The 21,484-nt window shown below is 40.6% G+C and overlaps 3 protein-coding genes across 5 annotated transcripts; 2 read left to right on the plus strand and 1 right to left on the minus strand.

The window, feature by feature from the left end:
• Positions 1-2,758: 2,758 nt before the first annotated feature.
• tlcd1 (TLC domain containing 1) lies at positions 2,759-9,814 on the plus strand. Its single transcript, XM_035623427.2, has 4 exons — positions 2,759-3,428; positions 4,762-4,844; positions 6,188-6,270; positions 7,355-9,814. The coding sequence occupies exons 1-4, from the start codon at positions 3,223-3,225 to the stop codon at positions 7,757-7,759; spliced, it is 777 nt and encodes a 258-aa protein (XP_035479320.1). The 5' UTR covers positions 2,759-3,222; the 3' UTR covers positions 7,760-9,814.
• A 1,615-nt stretch (positions 9,815-11,429) lies between these two features.
• Positions 11,430-16,804, plus strand: rab34a (RAB34, member RAS oncogene family a). 3 transcript variants are annotated; one of them, XM_035623512.2, is made up of 11 exons: positions 11,430-11,568; positions 13,054-13,168; positions 13,248-13,339; positions 13,434-13,502; positions 14,072-14,173; positions 14,254-14,318; positions 14,436-14,487; positions 14,582-14,663; positions 15,489-15,579; positions 15,886-15,997; positions 16,082-16,804. In XM_035623512.2, the coding sequence occupies exons 2-11, from the start codon at positions 13,094-13,096 to the stop codon at positions 16,086-16,088; spliced, it is 747 nt and encodes a 248-aa protein (XP_035479405.2). In that variant the 5' UTR covers positions 11,430-11,568; positions 13,054-13,093; the 3' UTR covers positions 16,089-16,804. The 3 variants fall into 3 exon arrangements, with proteins under 3 accessions (XP_035479405.2, XP_035479403.1, XP_035479404.1); XM_035623510.2 differs by having other exon boundaries at positions 15,890-15,997; XM_035623511.2 differs by having other exon boundaries at positions 13,437-13,502; positions 15,890-15,997.
• A 4-nt stretch (positions 16,805-16,808) lies between these two features.
• Positions 16,809-19,312, minus strand: zgc:174895 (uncharacterized protein LOC100126024 homolog). Its single transcript, XM_035623513.1, has 5 exons — positions 19,093-19,312; positions 18,812-18,905; positions 18,361-18,507; positions 17,308-17,403; positions 16,809-17,226 (listed from the first exon to the last, which is right to left on the minus strand). Exons 1-5 carry the CDS (start codon positions 19,213-19,215, stop codon positions 17,051-17,053), a joined length of 636 nt encoding a protein of 211 aa, XP_035479406.1. The 5' UTR covers positions 19,216-19,312; the 3' UTR covers positions 16,809-17,050.
• Between the last annotated feature and the right edge of the window lie 2,172 nt (positions 19,313-21,484).

A 21,484-nucleotide genomic window follows, 5' to 3' on the forward strand; every position in this document is an offset into this window, starting at 1 on the left:
ATGTAAATATTTAAGATGGGCTTGATTGTTATTAAGGCATGTTCTTTTTTCTTCTATAATAAGTTAAATTGTTGGCTGTGAAAAAGACTTTCTGAATTTGGGTGTCTTTTGTTCAATTTCTGACAAACAACCAAGATGAATTTTCCGCTAAACATATTTTTCACATTATCAAAATCAATATGATCAGAATAAAAATGATAAACTGCTTTTGTGAGGACTCTTTATTAACCAGACACACCATTTCATGAGAGAACATTGTTTTCTTGTACTTTTATTTTAACTTACTATAGTGAGTGTGCTAGAAATGTTTGTAGATTTAATTGGTCTTTTCTCCTTTTTGTTCTTGCTATTTTACCAATCCGGTTGCAACAGCAACATCAACAGCCACTACAATGTGAAGCCTTTTGGGACGGTCTTGTTCGTGTTTGCTGACAGATATCTTGGGGTGTATCTTTGGAAAGATGAAGATGAAAAGAACTTCCATTCTCTCACACAACAACAAAAATAACTTTGGTGAGTCAACCAGGAAACATAAGTCATGGTATTAATTTACATTTCTCTCTCGAACCACAGGGTGTTTTGTTACAGGCAGCAGCACTGAGCTCAGTGGACGGAAATAGTTTAATTATATGGCTCATCTTTTCATGCTCTAAGTTTCATACTTGAGCAAAAGGTAAAGGGAGCATTTGATGCACTGAACAACAACATGTCTCTGATATTAACACATTCAGTTCCACTCTCTCTCTTCTGTTCTCTCACAAATACACATGTAATTAAATTAATTGTGAATAATTACTGCAGAGCAGTGTTGTCAACTACTTCAGAATCATTTAATCTTATCATTCCTATATTCATATCATAATAAAATGTATAGCACATCCTAACAATCTCAACTCCAGAGAGATGATGGGGCATCATCTCATCATCCAAGTGGTCTGATGAGGTACTGGGAGCCAAACAAAATCTGTGTGTGAAATGCTTGTTTGTTTTCTCAGGTTCTGCTGCCATCTGCTGGTGTGTTATATATGTATATGTAGCTGTGTATACTGTACGTCCCACAGACAGGGGGCAGACTCATGTTCTGATGTATTGAGGCCAACTATACACAAAAAAATGAATAAGGTTAGTTCAAGCAAATACTTTAAGTTTCAATGCCAGTTAAAATACGTGTTTTTGTTTTTACAGTCCTGTCATACTTGAGACTCAATCACACCTGTCCGTGACGCAACCTGGGTTTGGACAAACCAAAGGCCAACCTTCACCATGACCTTCACCACGGACCCTCATGTACAAAAGTCGCTCATGCATTACAAAAAAGACAGAATGGGAAAATAAAAGGCATACAAAACAATAATGTTCAGATAGGATTTAGGACATACACAGGTTATAAATGAACTAAAGTAAAAAAAGTAAACCCTCATTGGGGTTCAGATCTCTCACAGACATGTGCTCATTTCCTTTTTCCCTGCCCCCGGCAGCAGAGAGGCCAGCAGTGGGGAATGAGCTGCTCTGCGTCTATGGAAAGAGTTATGGCCAAGGACGGAGGGCGTTGCTGTAAGGCCGCCTGTTTAACACATGCCAACAAGATTTAAGTTGCTATATGCTTCAAACATATCCAAAATGTGTGTCTATATTATAAGTTTCTTCTATATTTACAGTAGCAGCACGTAATGCAGGCAACTTACCAGAATAATGAAAAGCACCAAAGCACTTTCTTTGTTACTTGTTATGAAGTCTCCACAATTACAATAATAGAGATCTATCATCCCCAAAGATAAGATGCATTTGCAAATGAGACATGATTTGTGATAACGACGACAATAACTGAAAAAGAGCTGAAGAGAATAAGCATGGGACAAAAAATCTGATTAAATTTGATGATAACCAGTCTGTCACAAATACTTGGTCTTCATTAGGAAGACCCAAATATTAAAATTGAATTAAATTACTTTATTTATACCAGTTGATGGAAAACATGCAACCAGTAATTGAAGAACTGAATAGAAGTGAGCAGCTTCTGCCCCCTGGCTTTCTGGACAACAACCCCTTGGTAAACTGACCCATGGGGAAAATCACGTGTGTGAAACTGCAACCGAGGAGACAAAACAAAGTGTTCGTGTGACTGATCAACACAGACTGACAGCTTCAGACAGACCTTCAATCCAGCAGCCTTAAAATTCATTATTCAGATATTTATATTTCAATGCTTTTATTTTTGTGGATCAAGATTTCCCAGATATAAACTGCTGCTTGCATGTGTAGAATACAATCAAACGTTAACGTTAGCATATATGATTTCGTATATAGTAGTTATAGTATTAGTCGTATTAGTATTGATTCTCATCCATCCTGGTCGTAGTCGTCCAAAAGGGCGTCGACTCAGGAGCGACCGGACTTGGTTGTAGTCCAGTTGTAGTTCAGTTGCTCCTGATTCCACGCCCCTTGGATTTAAATTATGTCTTCCTCCACGGTCGTTTAGCGACGACGGAATCTCACACCTTAATATAATAATTTTAACATAAACCCGAATTATTGCCATTATTTGGTATGGATTAAATCCAGAGACGGGGCTTTTACGCACGGTGCGCCAGCGCCCTCGCTGCTACCAAAAACATTCGAGCTACTGAATGCAGCTGTTCCACATTATTTTTTTTACAACTGCTTTTCGCCACGTTAACCCAAAAACCAAGTTTCAGCGAGCGTGCACTGTGATTTGCCCTTGCGTAATATGACCTCAATCTCTGCCCCTCCTTTTTTTTGTAGTCCCAAGGAGCAGCAACAGTCAGCAACACCCACCGCGCGCCCACTCCGCCTCTCCTCCAGGCATTCTGCACAGACAGGCGGGCTGGGCACAGCCGCGTGGAGAACAACACCGTCGCGAAAAGAGCAACCTCTCCAAGCCTCTTTACGCAGAAAACGTGAGGAGAGAGAGGGGGGAACAAGCGGGTGAGGCTGGACTATCAGTCGGACATCAACCCAGCGGAAACAACATTTCAAAAGTTGACAAAGAGCAGAGGACCATCTCCTACAGCTGCAGCAGCCTGGTGTCTCTCTGTAGACCCCTGTCCGGACGTGGAGAACAATCCCATCCGTCTCTCACCGCGCCGAGGAGACGGGGACAGGAGCTGTGAAAGGGGAAACCAACGTGGAGAGGACGAGGGGAGGCACAGCTGCGGAGGACACGAGCAAGCACCCAGAGGCAGAGGGGTGGACGAGGAGAGGATGGAGGCCCTGCTTCCTGTGTTGAAGAGTCACCCAGGTCTGTCGGTGCTGGTGAGCTCTCTGTTTTTCAGGGTGGCCCACCGACTTCTGCAGAAGCTTCCTGTGCCCAAGGTGGTCAGGCAGGATGAACTCCACTCCTGGAAGTGGAGGAACCTCTCAGTCTCTCTGGTGCACTCCCTGCTGACTGGGGCATGGGCCCTGACATGGTAAGTCCCAATCCACCCATTCACACTGTGTGACACCATTGTCTATTTGTGTGTGTCTGTGTGTGTGTGTGTCTGTGTGTGTGAGAGGGAGAGAGCGTGTGTGTGTGTGTGTGTGTGTGTGTGTGTGTGTGTGTGTGTGAGTGAGTGAGAGTGAGAGGGAGAGAGAGAGAGAGTGTGTGTGTGTGTCTGTCTGTGTGTGTGAGAGGGAGAGAGAGAGAGAGAGAGAGAGAGTGTGTGTGTGTGTGTGTGTGTGTGTGTGTGTGTGTGTGTGTGTGTGTGTGTGTGTGTGTGTGTGTGTGTGTGTGTGTGTGTGTGTGTGTGTGTGTGTGTGTGTGTGTGTGTGTGTGTGTGTGTGTGTGTGCAGCAGTAACAGGCTGTGGCAGCCAGAAGAAGAAGGCATGTTCAGACAGGGTCAGAGACGGGGGAGACAATGGCATTTTTCTAAGTAGGGAGAGAAATGTCACCCAGATGTACGAGCCACACAAAGCTGCTATTCCTATTTGCTCACACTGTGGAATAATTTGTGTGCAACTCAATAGGAAGCGCATGCTTTTACACCTCAAATCGAGAGAGAAGTCTGGGTTGCTCAAGCGTCAGCCTGCAGATTCTTCAACTGGAAAAACCTGTTGGATGAATCATTCATGTAAAAACATTATGTGAAACTATTTTGTTCGGGTGGGGACCATGCGTGTGACTTAACTTTTCAACGTTAAAAAGTGGGACAAATGCCAGTTTTTAAAAAAGCAGTTGACTCAGGCGTTTCTGCATTTTAAGTGTGACAACTGCAACCACTGAGAGCTTCTGTGAAGTTTTAACATTCCAAATGAAGTTTTTTGTCTACTCGATGTTGTACCAAGGGAAACGTGAAAAAGTTCCCTGCTTGACATGGAACACAAGGGATATGGGTCGTTTATTATCAATACCCTGTTATGGTGTGTTTATACAAGGAGGGGAAACAGAGAAATCTCTTCTCTTTGAGGTGTGCCCCTTTTTGTCAAACAGCAATAAAGAATGACAAATAAAAATGCAACATCGTCAACAGTGAGCCAGTTTAAGGAAAAATAGTAGAAACAATGGCGTTCAGTTAAATATACACACATGCCGAGACCAGAAAATAAGTAGTATTAAAGTAGAATAGTAAAACATAGAAAACACTATTTCTTAAACTACAAAAACACCGGATATTTATTGGTCTAAAATACAAACAAACAAACACATGACATTAATGTCTCTGCTTAGTCAGGCTTTTCTCTCCAGGAGTTGAACCCATGTACTGTATGTCTGAGTGAGGCGAATACAGACCCATCTATCCATAACATGTGTCCCTCTCCAGTGTGGTCGTTTGGCCAGAGACGCTGAGCAACCTCCACTCGTACCACACCCCTCTGTCCTACCTGCTCGTCTGCGTCTCAACAGGTCAGTAAATGCACCGTGGAAGAGAAAAGTTTGGATCACTGGAATAAAACAGGTGCAGAAGTTAGGTTTGGGGATCGAAATGTAAAAGCCTGCGCTGTAAAAGTCTGCCACCTTTCCAGTTGCTCCTTTACAGAGAAACAACACAAATAGATCTGCAGGTCTTACCTGATTCTCAGAACAGACGAATGGGCGTTGCCTCTCAGTCACCGCGGGTGCCCTCAGGCCTCGGTGGTCTGGTTGAGGCGTTCTGTATGTGGCTAAGTCTTATGTGCATCGTTGTGTCACCATGGAGCCCCAAACCTGTTGAGATATGCCCTGACGACTGTAAACACCTATGGGCACCACTGAGACCAACCGCGTCAGAAACTGGAGGTGCTTTAATATACGGGCTGGTTGTGTGTATCACTATTAACAGTGTGCCAGTCACATGACGAGGCACAAAAGGACTCTTGAATTCCCACAGCTACTGTCAGCGAGTCATTTACAGTTCAACTGATGAATTCAGTTCAATTCAATTGTATTTGTATTGCGCCAAATGACAACATACATTATCTCAAGGCCCCTACAATATTACAGAGAAACGCAACAGTTGAGCAAGCACTTGGAGACTGTGGAGGAGAATAAAACTCCCTTTAAACAGGAAGAAATCCCTAACACAAGGGGACTCAGTTGTGGGCGAAACATCTGCAGTGATCGGTTGTGGTGAGATTAGAGAAATGGGGGCTATGTTACCATTGTTTTAAGCAAAGACTGGTTCTTGTAATGACAGTAATAATATTGGCACTTGTAAATGTTATGATGTTGTTTATAATAATTACAGTAATAACAATGATAAAAACCTAAATAGATTTTTTGTGCAGACAACAATGGATATTTCTTCAGCTGGCATTTCATTTAAAACCGACGAAGAGAGACATTTAACTCTTTAAATTTCCTCTGTCGATCAAAAATGAAATGTGAATGTCAGATATATTCAATATTATCTTGTATGAAGTCGATCTTCAGGTAAATGCTGTCATTTTTTTGGTGTATGGCGTAAACAGAAAAATTGATGACGCTGTTTAAATAGCCGTGTGGAGCAACTAAACTGCTTGGTAACAAAAAAAGTAAATGTTAGTGTACAGACGCATGAAAGATGACCAGTGAAATCACAGCTGCTGTCGTTCGGGGGACATGTTGAAAAATCCTCCTATCTAAAGCTGTTTTTTAATTTAATTTTTTTCTGTTTGCATGTTCACCAGCTAACTTGATATTAGCTCCGCCATCGACACTGGACTATCCAAAGAAGTTAGGACCAAACTGTCACTTAGATGATTAATGAGTCATATTTTCTCTCCTCTCAGGATACTTTGTGCAAGACGCAGGTGACATTATCTTGACGGGACATGCAAGAGGATCATGGGAATTCTTAGTCCATCATGCACTGGTAAGAAGACTTGCCTGTGGCCAATGTGTATTTTTTCATGCATTTCTGGTTCAGATAAGATATCAGAATAACTGTTAAGCTCAGAAGCCCAACAAAATAAGAAAAGTTGCTATCAAGCTCAACATGTAAACCTGTTTCACATGTGTGTATAAATGAGAGATGTGGTGAAGTGGTGACTTTCTCGGTTGCTGCAAGAAATATTGCCAAACTCTCAACTGCTAGATGGCAACTGTGTTGTACATTAAGGCTTATGGGTTTGTTGTATACAGTATGTTGTTGCTGTTTTTTAATGAATAGTCTTTAATTATTAATGAGTTTGTGCACTGAACGAATACGTCCAGTGAGCGAGGGAGTAATTGGAAATGACTCAGGCTGTTTGTGCTGTACATGGATCATTGTAACCCATGAGATAAACAGGGATACCTGTGTTTTCCTATTTGCAGATTTTGAGAGTCTTTTTGTAAAGCAGTGTATCCCTTAAATATCAAGTTTCCTTTAATTAGCTTTAAAGTTTAAACATTTTATTTTTTCCACCGGGTGTTACAGCATGACAGATATATTGTGGATCTTGTTCCATAAGATGTTTCAGGTTATTTTTCACCATGGTGAAGTAACCGGGACGGTGCACATTAATAAGTGTTGCTGTAAATGCACCAGAGTTAACCCAGAGGCTGCTGTTCATCTGTCCAGTGCCTGAACAAATGTAAAGATTAACAAATATTTGCATTCAGATTGTTGGGTGCATATATTTGCGGATTATTTTTCCCAGTCTTACTGTATAGCACACTGTGCTTCATAGGATAAAAGAAGAAACAAACTAGAATGACACTTGGTAGAGTGCATACCTCTCGCAAAAGAAAAATTCCTGGAATTTGTATCGGTTCAGGACTTTTTGCGTAATCTTGCCTACAAACAAAGAATACAAACCAACACAGACACAGGTGAAGACACAACTTCCTCAGTAGAGGTAATAAAAGCAAGGCAAATGTAAATCAAGAAACAATGAGAACATGAAGAAACAGAAGTTTAGCTGTTACCTGTATAAGCAGCTCCTCCGCTCTGTGTGTGTGCGTCTCCTCCTCAGGTGATCTCGTGTTTCCTGTACGCCCTCTACACTCAGCTCTATGTAGCCGGCGCTGTCATCGCTCTCTTTGTGGAGGTCAACAGTGTCACTCTGCACCTCAGGCTGATGCTGAAGCTGGCCGGCGCTCAGTCCTCCACCATGTACTACGTCAACAAACTCGCCAACCTCCTCACCTACGTCGCGTTTCGCCTGAGCACCCAGGCCTACCTCACCTGGTACATCGTCAACAATTACTCCTGGATGGACCGCGGTGGATACTTTCTCTTCAGCATGATGCTGATGAACATCATGATCCTGGTTTATTTCTACCGCCTGCTCCGTGCTGACTTCTTCCCCAGGAGTAAGAGCAGTGCGCGGCAGAACGGGACCCATAACAACAACTCCAGAAAGTTTCTCAGTGATTGACTGGGGAAGGTCTGCGGGACTATAGATTATGTTTTTATTGAGGGTGGCAGTTCACAAATTTTTGTCTCTTTCAAACCGTCACTGACAACATTCCTCTGGACAACAGGTTCCCCCTATTGTGTCTCACTGCCAAATAACCTCTTCCTCAGAATTAGCAGAACAAGGCGCAGCCTTAAAAAACCTGCTTTTTTACAAATGTCGGAAAATCTGAAAACTGGCTTTTCATAGGAAAAACTCAAGCAACCTTTCCTTAGGATGTTGCCACTTATAGCATATTTAACATTGATTTTCAGCGTCACATAACTTTAAAGGAATAAGTTTATATTTTTCAGTCATAGTGACACCACTCTCCTAGTTATATGCTAAATACGAAGCCATAGCCAGCAGCTGCCTACAGTAGTTTAGCGTTCCTACCTTAGCATAAAGACTGTTAACAATGGCAACAGAAATCCTACATGATATAATGCATTAAGTAGTGAACTTCAGATATTGTGCTGTGTTAATAGATAAACACAAAAAAAGTAGAAAGACACAAACGTTAAAGAACATCACACGAGGCGCTGAGCAAACTGTTTGCTAAACAACACTTGTAGTTGGACGTGTAAGGGTTAAAGAAACACATTTCAGCTTTTAGTGATTCATTATTAAGAAGCTTTTTTTGTGCCAAGTCAGATACAACCAAAAAATGGACTTTACCAGTCATAATTATTGCATTTTTGATTATTCATTTTATTTAACCTTTATTCCACCAGGAAGAATGTGAGGTTATAATGTCTGAACTGAAGGCAGCGTTACCACTTTCAACCTGAATGTTGACAATATGACATAAATGCAGCATTTGAATGCAGATGTTAATTTATCGTATTAATCTTATTTGAATTTCAGCCAGAAAGAAATGTTAAAATATTCTCAAATTATTATTTAACCCATCATGAAAAAGAACAACAACTGTGTGATAAGTTGTTCAACAGGTGCGTCAGGAATGTGACATTGCATTTTAAGATTTGCTAACAGACTAAGCTCAGTGTTGCCATACCTCGTTAACATTTGCTTGGGTAACAGTGTTTTAATGTGGAGAAAATTTAGATAAAGACCAATTTTCTCTCCCGGGTGTTCGAACGATTCGCCATTTGGGGATTTTCTGACAGTGGACTGAATCTAAGCACTCGCATTTTAATACTAAGAATGTGTAAATACAGTACATCCTCTCCCTTAGTCTCAGTGAAACCATTTGTGGCTGAGAGATGCTTTGACTGAACTGGTACATACTGTTGTAAAGGACCAATAGAACTGTTCTTGTGAAACCTGTTGGCGTGGAGCTGTATTCGGAATCTTCCAGCCAATTAACAGTTTGTCAGCTTTGCTCTTTGGGAAGTGGGCACCATGAGAAGCCCTTCATAATGAGCGGGCGGCACCACAGTCAATTATGATAGTGCGTCCAGAGTACTTAGGCCTGATGTGGGGTGACGGGAGAATATCCTCACCGTGAGTATTGTTTTTGTTCGTTTTGCGAAGCAATCATACTTTTACAGAGTGCATGCCTTTTCAAGATATGGAAAGACAAAATTCTGGTGAAGATGGAACTCTTCTCCCTTCTGGCATTTTGTATATATATTTACTCTAGTGTGTATTCCCTTTTTGATATAATCCATCAGATAATACAAGTACCCACCATCAACCATTAGTGGACTTTAAATGATGATTTTCTAATCATGCCACAAATCACACATGCTGACAAAGTCGTTTAAACAAAAACCTAATGATCAGCTCATTTTATTTTCTATTTCAGGCACCACCATGTGTCTGACCTGTGCCCCAGTGCCTTTACCATGGTGCCTTTTCGAACAGAGCAGAGATAAAGACGATAACAAAGAATAGATAGGCTATTGAATAATATCTGTGTGGGCTTTTATAAAGTCAAACTAACACTATAAAATTGACAATGACAAAACTAATGTATCTTGTATTAAAGTGACAATTGTTTTTTTTATTTTTTTGGAGTGCTGTATTTTTGGATTGTTAAGTGGTATCATGAAATAAAAAGATATAAAGTCACGGGTATTTGTTTGTATTTTTCTAATATGAACTCAAGAAGAGACATTTTTAGTTGTATTTATTCTCTGTTTTACGTTGATATAGTGTCTCATATCAACACCTGAGTATTTTTTTTTCCTAGAGTAGAAGTGCTAATGCAACGATGTATAAATACTAGATGTGCGTTTAAAATCCTACCTGAGTAGTATCAACAAAAGGTACTTAAAGTACTAAAAGGAAGTCGATCTGCAGAAAGATGCCGCTGTTGCATTATTAGATTGGTAACACACGCAACAATGCATAAGCAGCATTTAAATAAAATATTTTGATATCTTTAAAGGGGAAATGTATCTTTGGAGGAACTGCTAACAGTTCAGATGTGTCAGAAAGGACTTTTTAGTGAGTCACAAGTCAAAAAGGTTTGAAACCTAAGGTACACATATGTTAACGTTTTGTGTTTTTAGGAGACAGCATCCACATTCCTTTTTATCTATCTAAGTTCAGCAAATGTGGAGTTCACCACCAACAACAAAAACGCTGCTTATTGAAACTATTAATCAATTAATAGTCCTGGTGCCTGGAGAGAGAAAAAAGAAACCCCAAGAGCAAATTTTTTCCCTTGGTCCCCCTCCAAGTGATCATGAATACACACCAACTGTATTGTAATGTTATAATTAAATTAATGTTTTAAAGCTTTTCCTACAGCATGTCTAAGAGACAGACTTCCCTACATTTATGAACAGAGACTGAACATAGATGAGGAAGAACAGACTTCTGGCTCCCCCTGTAGGCAGCATAGTATAATTACAGTTACATTTGTTTGACATTTCATCTAAAACATGATATTGCTGTTTAGATGAAGTAAGTGAGAGAAAGTAATTGTAATTCTAAAATAGAGATGGATAGATATTCATAAAAAATTAAATAAATAGATACATGATCAATAGGATTTGTTTGACGTTTTAAGATATATAGATAGATAGATAGATAGATAGATAGACAGACAGATAGATAGATAGATAGATAGATAGCCAGACAGACAGACAGACAGACAGATAGATAGATAGATAGATAGATAGATAGACAGGCAGACAGGCAGACAGACAGACAGACAGACAGACAGATAGATAGATAGATAGATAGATAGATTTATATAATAATAGATAGATAGACAGATAGATAGATGGAATAATAGAATAATACATAGACTATAGATAGATAGATAGACAGATCGATAGATTTATATTATAATAGATAGATAGACAGATAGATAGATGGAATAATAGAATAATACATAGATTATAGATAGATAGACAGACAGATAGATAGATAGATAGATAGATAGATAGATAGATAGATAGATAGATAGATAGATAGATAGATTTATATAATATTAGATAGATAGACAGGTAGATAGATGGAATAATAGAATAATACATAGATTATAGATAGATAGATAGATAGATAGATAGACAGACAGACAGACAGACAGATAGATAGATAGATAGATAGATAGATAGATAGATATATTTATATAATAATAGAGAGATTGGCAGATAGATAGATGGAATAATAGAATAATAGATAGATAGATATTTCCGAGTATTCCTCATTTCCTCCAGCAGGGGAACGAGCAGAAAAAAACTGGGAGGAGAGAAAAAGAGAAAACCAGGGAACTGAGTCGGCGGCTCTCAGTCTGCAGCTCCCCCTCAACTTCCGCAGACCCGCGTCCGATCAAGAGAGGAACCTGGAGAGGACCGTCCTGTCTCGCCGAGGTACCGTCCCAACTCAAACACACCGGTCTCAGAACTTTTACTGGGACGTGTGTGTGTGTGTGTGTGTGTGTGTGTGTGTGTGTGCGCGCGCGCGCGCTGTGTGTGTGTTTGTAACCCGGTGTGTTTTTCTTTGCCGAGATGAAAATAAAAACACGTTACCTGCAGTTTGAGAGTCTGCAGAAGGGAGTTTGAAGGTGGACTGGTCCCAGTTGAATGGCTCTGACCACATCTACAACATGAGACCTCGTCTTCTTCACCAGCAGCTCTGATGAACAATAGGATTAGAACAGATCTCCGCATTACTAAGTGGATCAGCACTGATTACTGTTGTCTGCTCTCTCTCTGTGTGTGTGTGTGTGTGTGTGTCCGTGTGTGTGTGTGTGTGCGCGTGTCCGTGTGTGTGTCCGTGTGTGTGTGCGTGTGTGTCGCCCTGTTGCTCCAAACTGGACAACAGACGTTTTAACCTGGGGGGTCGCCCTGGCCCACACCTCTGTCTGGGACCTAGGGCACCAACAAACAAACAAACACATCTCCTCAGAATCACCCAGGAACGTCCCAGCACTCTACAGCTGAAATGGTGATGAACTGATCCCAAGTCAGTCGATTGGAAGGAAATCAACTTGTCTTAAAATCCACTGGTATCAGTTTGTCACGTGTGAATACTGCTCTTCAACCATTTTGCTTTCAGCCATGACCCTGGTCTCCTTTCAAAGTCCACTTTTTAAATGTAACGACCCACAAATCGGTGTACAATGTGTACAACAAGAGACGCTGAACAGAGGCGGACATGTTGGAAATGCACAATGTTATGTCTGACCTATGTTTTGGCATAAAAGGGGAAATAAGGCCCGTAGTGTCTCCCTGTGTGTGAAGGATGAGCCACATAGCCACACGTTGGAACTAATTGTGGGTTAACTGCTTTTGCAATGGGGGGTCATCCACAGCGGGTGGGACAGTGTATATTAAGGTTAACGTGCACTTGGAGGAAATTGTGATAAACAATTTTCACTATTATATTACACACTGAAGTGGTCAATAGCTTACTGAAGTTAATAATTGTCAGGTCTTTTGATGATGAAACTGATTGTTGGTTGCAACCAACAACTGTAGATGAAGATGGACGACACGTATCGTACAAAAGTGAAGCTAAAATATCGCGTGTTGCCTCAAATGCCTAGTAAAATCAAACTTGTCAGAAACATGAACACAACATCAGGGAAAGAAAGTGGAAGCGGTTTGATAAAACACCACTGTAAAACAATGAATGTCTTAAAACGGGGTCCCTCTGGAAGAGCAAGGCCAGAAGACTGTGGATGGAGTTTTTATGAGCTTTATTCCTAATCTTGTTATTCTGTTGGCCAGTGGCAACAGGCCTGATGATTGGGCACAAAAAAAAATGTCACCACAGTCTACCAATAATAAAGAATTAATGAGTTTAAATGGCAGATTTTTTTTGAATGCTTTCCCCCCTCTCTGTCCGTCCAGCTCACCACGTCCCCGTGCTGAATATTTCCCCGGATTCTTCATGTCAGTCCGAGTTCCCGCCATGAGTGTTCTTCCTCCTGTCCGAAGGGACCGGGTCATCGTTCAGCTTCCTCAGGTAAAACTCCTTCACTCTTTTAGCTTCACGTGGGTAGAGCAAGTCTGCAGCCTCACAACGTCTCCTTCCTCTCCTGCAGTACTTCAGGAAAGAAGCCGCTCTCCACACCAAAGACGAATTTCACAATAAAGTGAAGACTGCCTGCCAGGAGCAGCGCACCGGCACCGTGGGGTGAGTGCACAAACCCCAGGCCAGGTCATATGGGATGTGCTCTTTTGTGTCCACTAACTTACTTGTTGCTGCTTGTTTTGTTTTGTCTTCTCAGCAGATTTAAAATCTCCAAGGTCATTGTTGTGGGCGACCTGGCTGTCGGGAAAACCTGCCTGATTAATAGGTAAGCTCAAATATTGTCAGTCAATAAGTGAAAGCAGGTTGCGGCGCAGCTCTGGGAAATGAATAACTTCAAAAAGTAAGAACTCGGAGAACATTTACATCCCTCAATAAAACCAAATTTGTTATTTTATCATTAAAAAGTGTCTTAATCTTTTGCATTATAACGTTTTATTTTATTAGATGCAGCTCTTCATGAGAACATTATGAATATATGAAATGAAAATGCCCCCTTTTAAATGGCCGTGGCAGTGTCATTTGTTCAGGTCTTATTCATACGTACCCCAAAAAATCTGCGTCCATCCCAGTTCCTTGGTACTGAACATCATTTTGTTGTTGCTGCTCGAAGAATTTGAAATAAATTTAGTTGTAAAATATCTAAAGTGGAAAACTTCAAACCCTCGTTTCTCAGCCCCACTGCCTCTGCACGTATTGCATTCTGCCTGTGTAGAGCAAAGAAATTAATGTGCTTTTTTCTCTGATTTGGCTGAAACGGAAAAAAAACTTTGCTGGAACTTCCCCCGTTTATCGTCTGGGTCTCCTGAAGGCACGCACTTTTTTTGTCTGTTTCAGATTTTGCAAAGATGCTTTCGATAAGAACTACAAGGCCACGATCGGTGTCGACTTTGAGATGGAGCGCTTCGAGGTGTTGGGTGTTCCTTTCAGCCTCCAGCTGTGAGTCCGATTCGCACGTTATAAGAAACCAAGTTAATGCACTGAGTCTGACGTACTGTTGCTCACACTGTCCGTTACAGGTGGGACACTGCGGGCCAAGAGAGGTTCAAGTGCATTGCTTCCACATACTACAGAGGAGCCCAGGGTGAGAGATGAACAAATAAGAAGTGCACTAAAGACTTTTGTCTTGTAACTGTTGACAACAAGATGTGCATACACTGTTAAAGCATTTTCATTGATGAGGTATTTTCTGTTCCTCCAGTTGTGATCATCGCGTTTGATGTGAATGATATTGCGTCTTTGGGTCATGTGAGGTAAGTTTGTCAATTACGAGCAGATTGTTTGCACTCTTAGAGTTGTACTTCTGTCCCAGCGGGAGGATTCAAACTCGTCTTTCTCCGTCGGCAGGCAGTGGCTGGAGGACTCCCTGAAAGAGAACGACCCCACCAGTGTCCAGCTGTTCATCGTCGGCACAAAGAAAGACCTGAGTGTACGTCTTTTACAGTTGTAAAAAGGACAACGCCTGTGAACACTCGTGTGTCTTTACCAGAGTCAAGTGTGAATAGTTTGAATTATTGCCAGCAGCGCAGAGCGTTTGTGTCCAGGCTCAAACCTCAGGAATGTGCTTTCCCATCCGCCAGTAGACCCCAAATCATCCAAGACCTTAACCGTATGTAAACAGTGAGGGGAAGTAAGAATCCCGCTCAATGCTGGGCCACTTTATTAGTGCAATTCTTCTTGAATTACTCTACAGTTGCTGTGAAAATCAGTTTCTTTTTGGTCTAGTTTTCGAATTTGAGCTGCTGATTTCTCTGCTATTGCCTTTGCAGTAGAGCTGCAATGATTATTTGATTAATTTGATTTGTCAAGGGACACAAAATTTATTGTTGACTATTTTGATTATTTTTTTTTAAGCAATGATGCCAAACCTTTGGTTTTGAGAGGTGAGATGAATATAATTGAATGTTTAGTCAATTCACAGAAAATCAATTGGTAACTAATTTATTAATTGATAAATTATTACGCAATTAGGACAAATACCAAAATTGTCTTTATCCATCTTCATAATTGTGATTTTTAGTTTTTGTTTGTTTTACGCGGCATGAATATCTCCAGGTCTTACAGTGCTGTTGCCTAGGCTGTAGGACAATGTAATGGACATTTATTTTTATTTTTCTGTTACTTTTTACACCAAACTGTCAGACTTATGAGTTATGAAGATAGTGTATAGAGTAGCAGCCTTTAGCATAAAGATTCCTTTTGTTGAACGTGGTTGCACCACCTCTAACTTGGTCGCCTCTGGTTTCCCTCACAGTCTCCTGCTCAGTATTCCCAGATCGAACAAGATGCCCTCAAACTAGCACAAGAGATCAGTGCAGAGTACTGGGCCGTTTCATCACTCACAGGTAATACACTTCACCTCCAGCAACCCAGCCTTTGACCTCGGGGGCTGTTTGAAAATGTTTAGTTGGGGGGGAGTGAGGTTTCGTTGTTTCTTAGTTTAACAAAGGAGAGGAACTGAAATGATCTGTAGTCACCACAAAACTATTGCTCCGTTAACATTTGAATTGTAAATCAGGGTGTTGCTTTAATATTAATAACCTCGAGGTGGGTAATGCTTTTTAAAAAAAAGTCAGATTAAAGTTTCAGCCGCGATCTGCACACTGTAATTTCCATACAGTCCCTTGCTGATCTTTATCTCTTCCATGCTGCAAGGGGAAAACGTGAAGGAGTTTTTCTTCCGAGTTGCATCGTTGGCATTCGAGACCAACGTTCTTGCCGAGCTGGAGAAAAGTGGATCAAGGCAAATCGGAGACGTTGTCAGTGAGTATCCGGGGAATCACTGTGTAATCATGAAAACCACAGCATTTTTCACATAGTTAAACACCCAACTGCTTTTTGTTTTAGGAATTAACAGCACTTCAAGCAATCTGTACGCTACGCCGAAGAAGAAACAGCCCAACTGCTGTCAGTGAGGATGGGAGCCGGAGCTTTAGAGTCAGAGTTACGGACTGAAAAGGAGGATTTCTCTCAGTGGGGAAAAAAAGAGGACGGTGGCTGCATGGGAGGGATTTCTGTGGTCGAAGCAGGAGGAGGCACGCTGGAGCTTCACTTCCTGACGTGTTTGAATTCAGTTTTTCCTGGCCTCTGATGAGTTTGTTTTTTTTTCCCTCTGTGGGATGTGGATTCTTGTGGCGTTGCTCAGTTTAACATGTCTGGAGTTACACAGTGACACAAAAATGACCGGTTCTCCAGAGATGCCAAAGAATGACTGTGGATGTGTGGATGTGTGGACGCTTACTTTACTTAGGGCTGGAAACAAGTATTCAGTTTTGCTGCTGTAGTCGCTGTTTTACAATCGAGATTTTTCCTCACAGTAATACGCTGGTTTAGTTTTGTTTTAAATCGGTACTAGGCTTATTTTTTTAATAATATTTTAGATTAGAGGTTCAGTCATCTCTGATTAGCCTGTAGACTTCACTTGGAGGTCTCGACCCCCAGGTTGAGAACCGTTGTTGTCATGCAAATGCAGCTTTGAAATGTTTTTATCTGCAGTGTATGCTTCATAGGTACTTTTTTTGCTTTTTGTTCACAATAAAGTCAATGACTAAATATTTGTATCAGAAACTGTGCGTTGATGATTGATCATTTATTTTCTTTAAAAATTCCTCTTGGTGTGTTTAAATGTCATATAAAGTCAAATGAATCGTATCATACTCATCACCATCAGAGTACATGTTAACATGGTACATGTATCCTGATCAAATTTGTTACAGTGCAGCCTATTAAACAGGTTTTTCACTATTTCTTCAACAAACACTATATATATTTATACATTTATATCCAGTTTGTGTCTCAGTGATCCCCTTGTCTTCTTTACTCATCTATTGCAAACATGATATCAAACCTTTCAGCTGTTGAAGCTTTGAAAGATTCAAGAACTTTCCGATCAACTTGGCTCTGCAGCTCTTCGGGGATGCAATGAGAGAATTTATAATTTTCTTTAATCCACTTCCCCCCTTCTGTGTTTTCAATGGCCACGGCTGCCACACCTGCAGGTCACAGACGGAGCGAGACGTTCACATTTTAGCGGTGAGGTTCATTAGATTGATAATGTCGACATGTTGACTGACCTACGACGGATGCTCCCAGCCTCTCGACCAGCTGAATGGCAGCCTTCATCGTACCGCCGGTCTCTATCCATTGGTCAACTAACAACACCCTCATACCTGTAAACATCAAGATATGAATTGACATAAATTATTTTATGATCGTATACAGAGTTAGCAGAATTTACATAAAGAAGAAGCAGATTTTGTTGTGATTTATCTTGCACAAAATACGGGGCAAACATTGACATATTTACATGAAATGATATGGTACAGTATACACTTGGTAATGGTGCAGTAAACCTTTACTTAAGTAAAAGTTTCAACACAACAATCTTATAATAATTCATTATAATTAAAAATCATATAGCTGCATTTATAAAAGTACTCATGAAAGAACTTAAGTAAAAAGTTTAAAAACAAGTACTTGGTTTCAAAGGAACTACTTGCTCTGCAGTAGAAAGTCCTCTGGGACTGATATACTATTGATCTGTTACATTATTTATTGTACAAATTACTCAATGTGTAAACAGCACTTTACTGTTTTAGCTGCTTAAGGAGGTACATTTAACTTTATGCAGTAATGTTTAGTGGTTCATTGCTTTAGGCTGTGAGTTTCTGTAACCAACACTAGGGGGTGCTGTGTGACAGGGAATGAGTGAAGCCTAGAGCTGCATCTTCTGTTGATGAGCAACTATTTTCATAATCTAATACAAACGTTTTTGTCAACTTTCAACCAAGATGCCAAATTTGTATTTGGTCATTCAAACCTCTCAGACATGAGGATTTGCTGCTTGTCTTGGTCTCGAATGATAAAACACCCAACGTCTCTGTGATTTAGGACTGCTGGTTCTCAATACATAACAAATAAAAATGTCATAACCTTTCCAATAAATTTACTGAATATTTCCAAAATCTACAATTTAACTCTGAACTTACTGGTAACCTTGTCAACTTTCACAAACCCCCCTTAAAAGTCAAAGAAACAAATGTGGTCCTTACCAGCTGGGGAACTATTTCTGTTCAAGACCAATGTGTGACATGGTTACTGGGTAAATGAAGAAAATGAAGATGAACCTGGTTTTAGAACATCCTGTCTTATCTCCATAGTCTTTTCTCTGCCTGTGTAGTCAGAGTAGCTTTGGTTCTGGGTGGAGACACACAGGTGTCCTGCTTTACGGATCGCCAGGAAACCTTTTCCAAGGCTGGTGGCGACGGACGCCCCTGAAAAAAAACACACATCACAAGTATTCTTGCACGCTGCATCAGTGGACAGTTAAAGTTTTTAATGGCCCATACACACACACACACACACACACACACACACACACACACACAGTCCCCCAACCCCCACCGGCTGAAGTCCGGGACTGAGGGGTTAGGTTTCCTGAGCTGCCTCTTAAAATAAAATTAGTGAGACACACTGTGACTGCTCTTACACGCCCCCCCCCCCCCCCCCCCCCCCCCCCACACACACACACACACACACTTCTTAGAATAAAGTAATTTGCTGTTGCTGTTTTCTCACCAAGAATGAATCCCATTGCATCTATCCCAGCAACCAGGTCAATGGTGTCGCTGTGGAATGGGCTGAGAAGGTCTGAGACGCAGTCTGCAAGAGCCTGACTCAAGTGCAAATACAGAAAATGAACGAAATGCAACAGTGTGCGTACGATACAAACCCACTGCATGTGCATTTCATAAATGTGCTTCATATACACTGTGTTCAGCGAGAGCGAAGACAAGTAGAAACAACCGTATCAGCAGTCTGAGCTGAGCAACTAGAACCCGTCAGTTTTTCCATCGTACCTGGGAGTTAGAGTAGAGTCTGGACGGATCCAGCCAGGCAAACATAGGTCCTTTTGTGTTGGGGGCCATCAGAGACAGGTACCATCCTTCATGCCTGTCTGCAGGAACAGCAAACACGTCCATATGACCACGCCACACTTGTCTGCGCAGTTAAAAGGCTGAAAGAACTGGACCGGGAGTAAGAGCGAGTGGCCCATATCAGGTTCCAGTGGGATGAATGGTGGGTGGGAAGAGGCTGTTAATAACACTGAACTTAGTTACATGTTCTCCCTCAACAAAGCTCCTTGATCTTTTTCATACTTTTTTTTTTTTAATCTGGCACCTTCTTTTTTGTGGTAGCGTCTGGTAGATTGGGGAAAATGTATTAGTTACTTGTATTCACAGTGGAAAAAAATGAATCTGACATTTTATACACAGACATACATGAATCTAAAGAAAAAAGCTTGTGCAGGAGATACATGTATAAAGATGCTTCTAATTATTGATTCTGACGCCTTAATCTTTGGGTTTACTTACTTCATTTTTCAGTTTGTTAGTTTTCCAAAGATATTTGTGATTTATTTTTCCTGTTATACAGACCCCATGTATATAACTGCTTTATTCAGTTTTTATGTATGTACAGCACTTTGTTCCACTGTTTTAAATGTGCATTATGAATGAATAAAGCTAAAGCAAAGGTCATATGAAAATGTTAAATATTTTCTCTCACCCATGCTGTTTTCCGGCATTTGACTTCAGGTGTTTGCAGTAACACGACAGCCTTTGTCTGAATAGGCTCAGGTTGCGTGTTCACTGCAGGAGAAACAAGATCCATGATCTTACTGTATATTTTCCCACTGGAAGGACTATTGCGAGGATTATCAAATAAACTGATGTCTGAAATAACAGCCCAGTTTTGTGCAACAGAATTCAAACTGGGCTCAAGACTGAGAGTTCATTTTTCTGCCAAAATCAACTCTGCTTTCTCACACTTTCTGATTTCATGTGTATCATGAACACAGTGAACTTACAGTAGATGTTACACTGGAATCGTCACAGGCTTCTTTTTATCCCTTCGCACCTTAGCTGTGAAAAATTCATGAGGCAATAAATCTGAACAGATCCCTGCAAAACAAAATTAACAAGTCTGATTGATTCTGCTGTTTGAGCTAATGGAGTTACATGTTTTGAGGTATATTTGGAAGATAAGCTTACTGTATAAACCTGGAAAAAAACATGTATTTGCCCGCTGGGGGGCAGCATAAACATCTCATAAACACAACATTGACATATTATCCATAAATAGCAAACAGGTGCTTATTTACACATCTACAGTAACATCATTAGCATTGTAGTCCTTATAAGTTAATTTCACTTATGAATATAAGCCGAATATTAACTCTCATGTAGCTGTTTGTGGTATTGAATGCCTCACTAAAAACACAAATATCTAAATAAAAATCATTGGATAAACCTAATTTCATTATGCCACTTATTTTCCATCTAAACAATAATGTCAGGTAATTGTCATGTTAAATGTCAGTATTCATCATATTAACTTGCACATCATATTGTGACCTTTTTAGGAAAATGAAATATTGAAATTGAAATAGTGTTTAAATTGTATCCAAATTTAAGAAAAACACAATCAATAAACACTTCATTATACATTTACGGTGTTATTCAGCAGCAGCTATTGTCTCTTATTCTGAAAATATTTGAAAGGTGCTTTAATATTCAATCACCTGCCATAGTGAGGTCACTCTACTCCCCTTCCAATAGATTGTTGAAGCTCAGTTCAGGTGAAGGAGCTTAAGAACTTTAAGCTTAAGAAAATGGAACAATATCTCTGGCCGAATTCTAATCTTTGTTTGGTTTTTAACAACAAATCTAAAATACACGGGAGGGTTGAACGAAAAATGTGTCTTAATTAAATGTTCATCTAGTGAAATACTACGCGAGTGAAACAATTAATTTGCAGCTTGTAATACAGCAGAACTATAGTCTGAGTGGAATGTTTTAAATTCTGTATTTACAATTGACAGCATATGATTGAAGAAAAGTATTTCCTTGACAGATACCTGACGGCATAGACTTGTAACTTCCGTTGACCTTACGACCTGTTGTGAGCTGCCAACAATGCTCCAACCCAAGTCTTCCTTGATGGCATATGGCTCATCTTCACGTGGTGCCAATGCTCTCGAGCAGGTCACAGCCGATTAAAAGTCTGACCTCACAATCCATCAGCTCTGGTATCTCCTGTGCCACGGTGCTCAGATGTTTCCACCTTTTGGCAACGTCAGGAGTCATAATGTGGGAACGTTCAAGAGGGGTGAAGTCTTTGGTATAGGCAGGTGGCAAGTTGATGGTGCTCCGTGAGGAAAAGCCTCTGACTCTAAGCCCATTAATTCTT

This window comes from Scophthalmus maximus, chromosome 11 (assembly GCF_022379125.1).
Source record: "Scophthalmus maximus strain ysfricsl-2021 chromosome 11, ASM2237912v1, whole genome shotgun sequence".
Classification (NCBI taxonomy): Eukaryota; Metazoa; Chordata; class Actinopteri; order Pleuronectiformes; family Scophthalmidae; genus Scophthalmus; species Scophthalmus maximus.

Coding starts and splice junctions, on each gene's coding strand:
- tlcd1 (XM_035623427.2), top strand. CDS start 3,223: ATGGAGGCCCTGCTTCCTGTGTTGAAGAGTCACCCAGGTCTGTCGGTG. Junction 4,845..6,187: donor GCTCGTCTGCGTCTCAACAG/GTCAGTAAATGC, acceptor CTCTCCTCTCAG/GATACTTTGTGCAAGACGCA. Junction 6,271..7,354: donor TCTTAGTCCATCATGCACTG/GTAAGAAGACTT, acceptor TCTCCTCCTCAG/GTGATCTCGTGTTTCCTGTA.
- rab34a (XM_035623510.2), top strand. CDS start 13,094: ATGTCAGTCCGAGTTCCCGCCATGAGTGTTCTTCCTCCTGTCCGAAGG. Junction 14,319..14,435: donor ATACTACAGAGGAGCCCAGG/GTGAGAGATGAA, acceptor CTGTTCCTCCAG/TTGTGATCATCGCGTTTGAT. Junction 15,998..16,081: donor GCAAATCGGAGACGTTGTCA/GTGAGTATCCGG, acceptor TTTTTGTTTTAG/GAATTAACAGCACTTCAAGC.
- zgc:174895 (XM_035623513.1), bottom strand. CDS start 19,215: ATGGACGTGTTTGCTGTTCCTGCAGACAGGCATGAAGGATGGTACCTG. Junction 18,508..18,811: donor TGCAATGGGATTCATTCTTG/GTGAGAAAACAG, acceptor GTTTTTTTTCAG/GGGCGTCCGTCGCCACCAGC. Junction 17,404..18,360: donor ACAGGATGTTCTAAAACCAG/GTTCATCTTCAT, acceptor TGATGTTTACAG/GTATGAGGGTGTTGTTAGTT.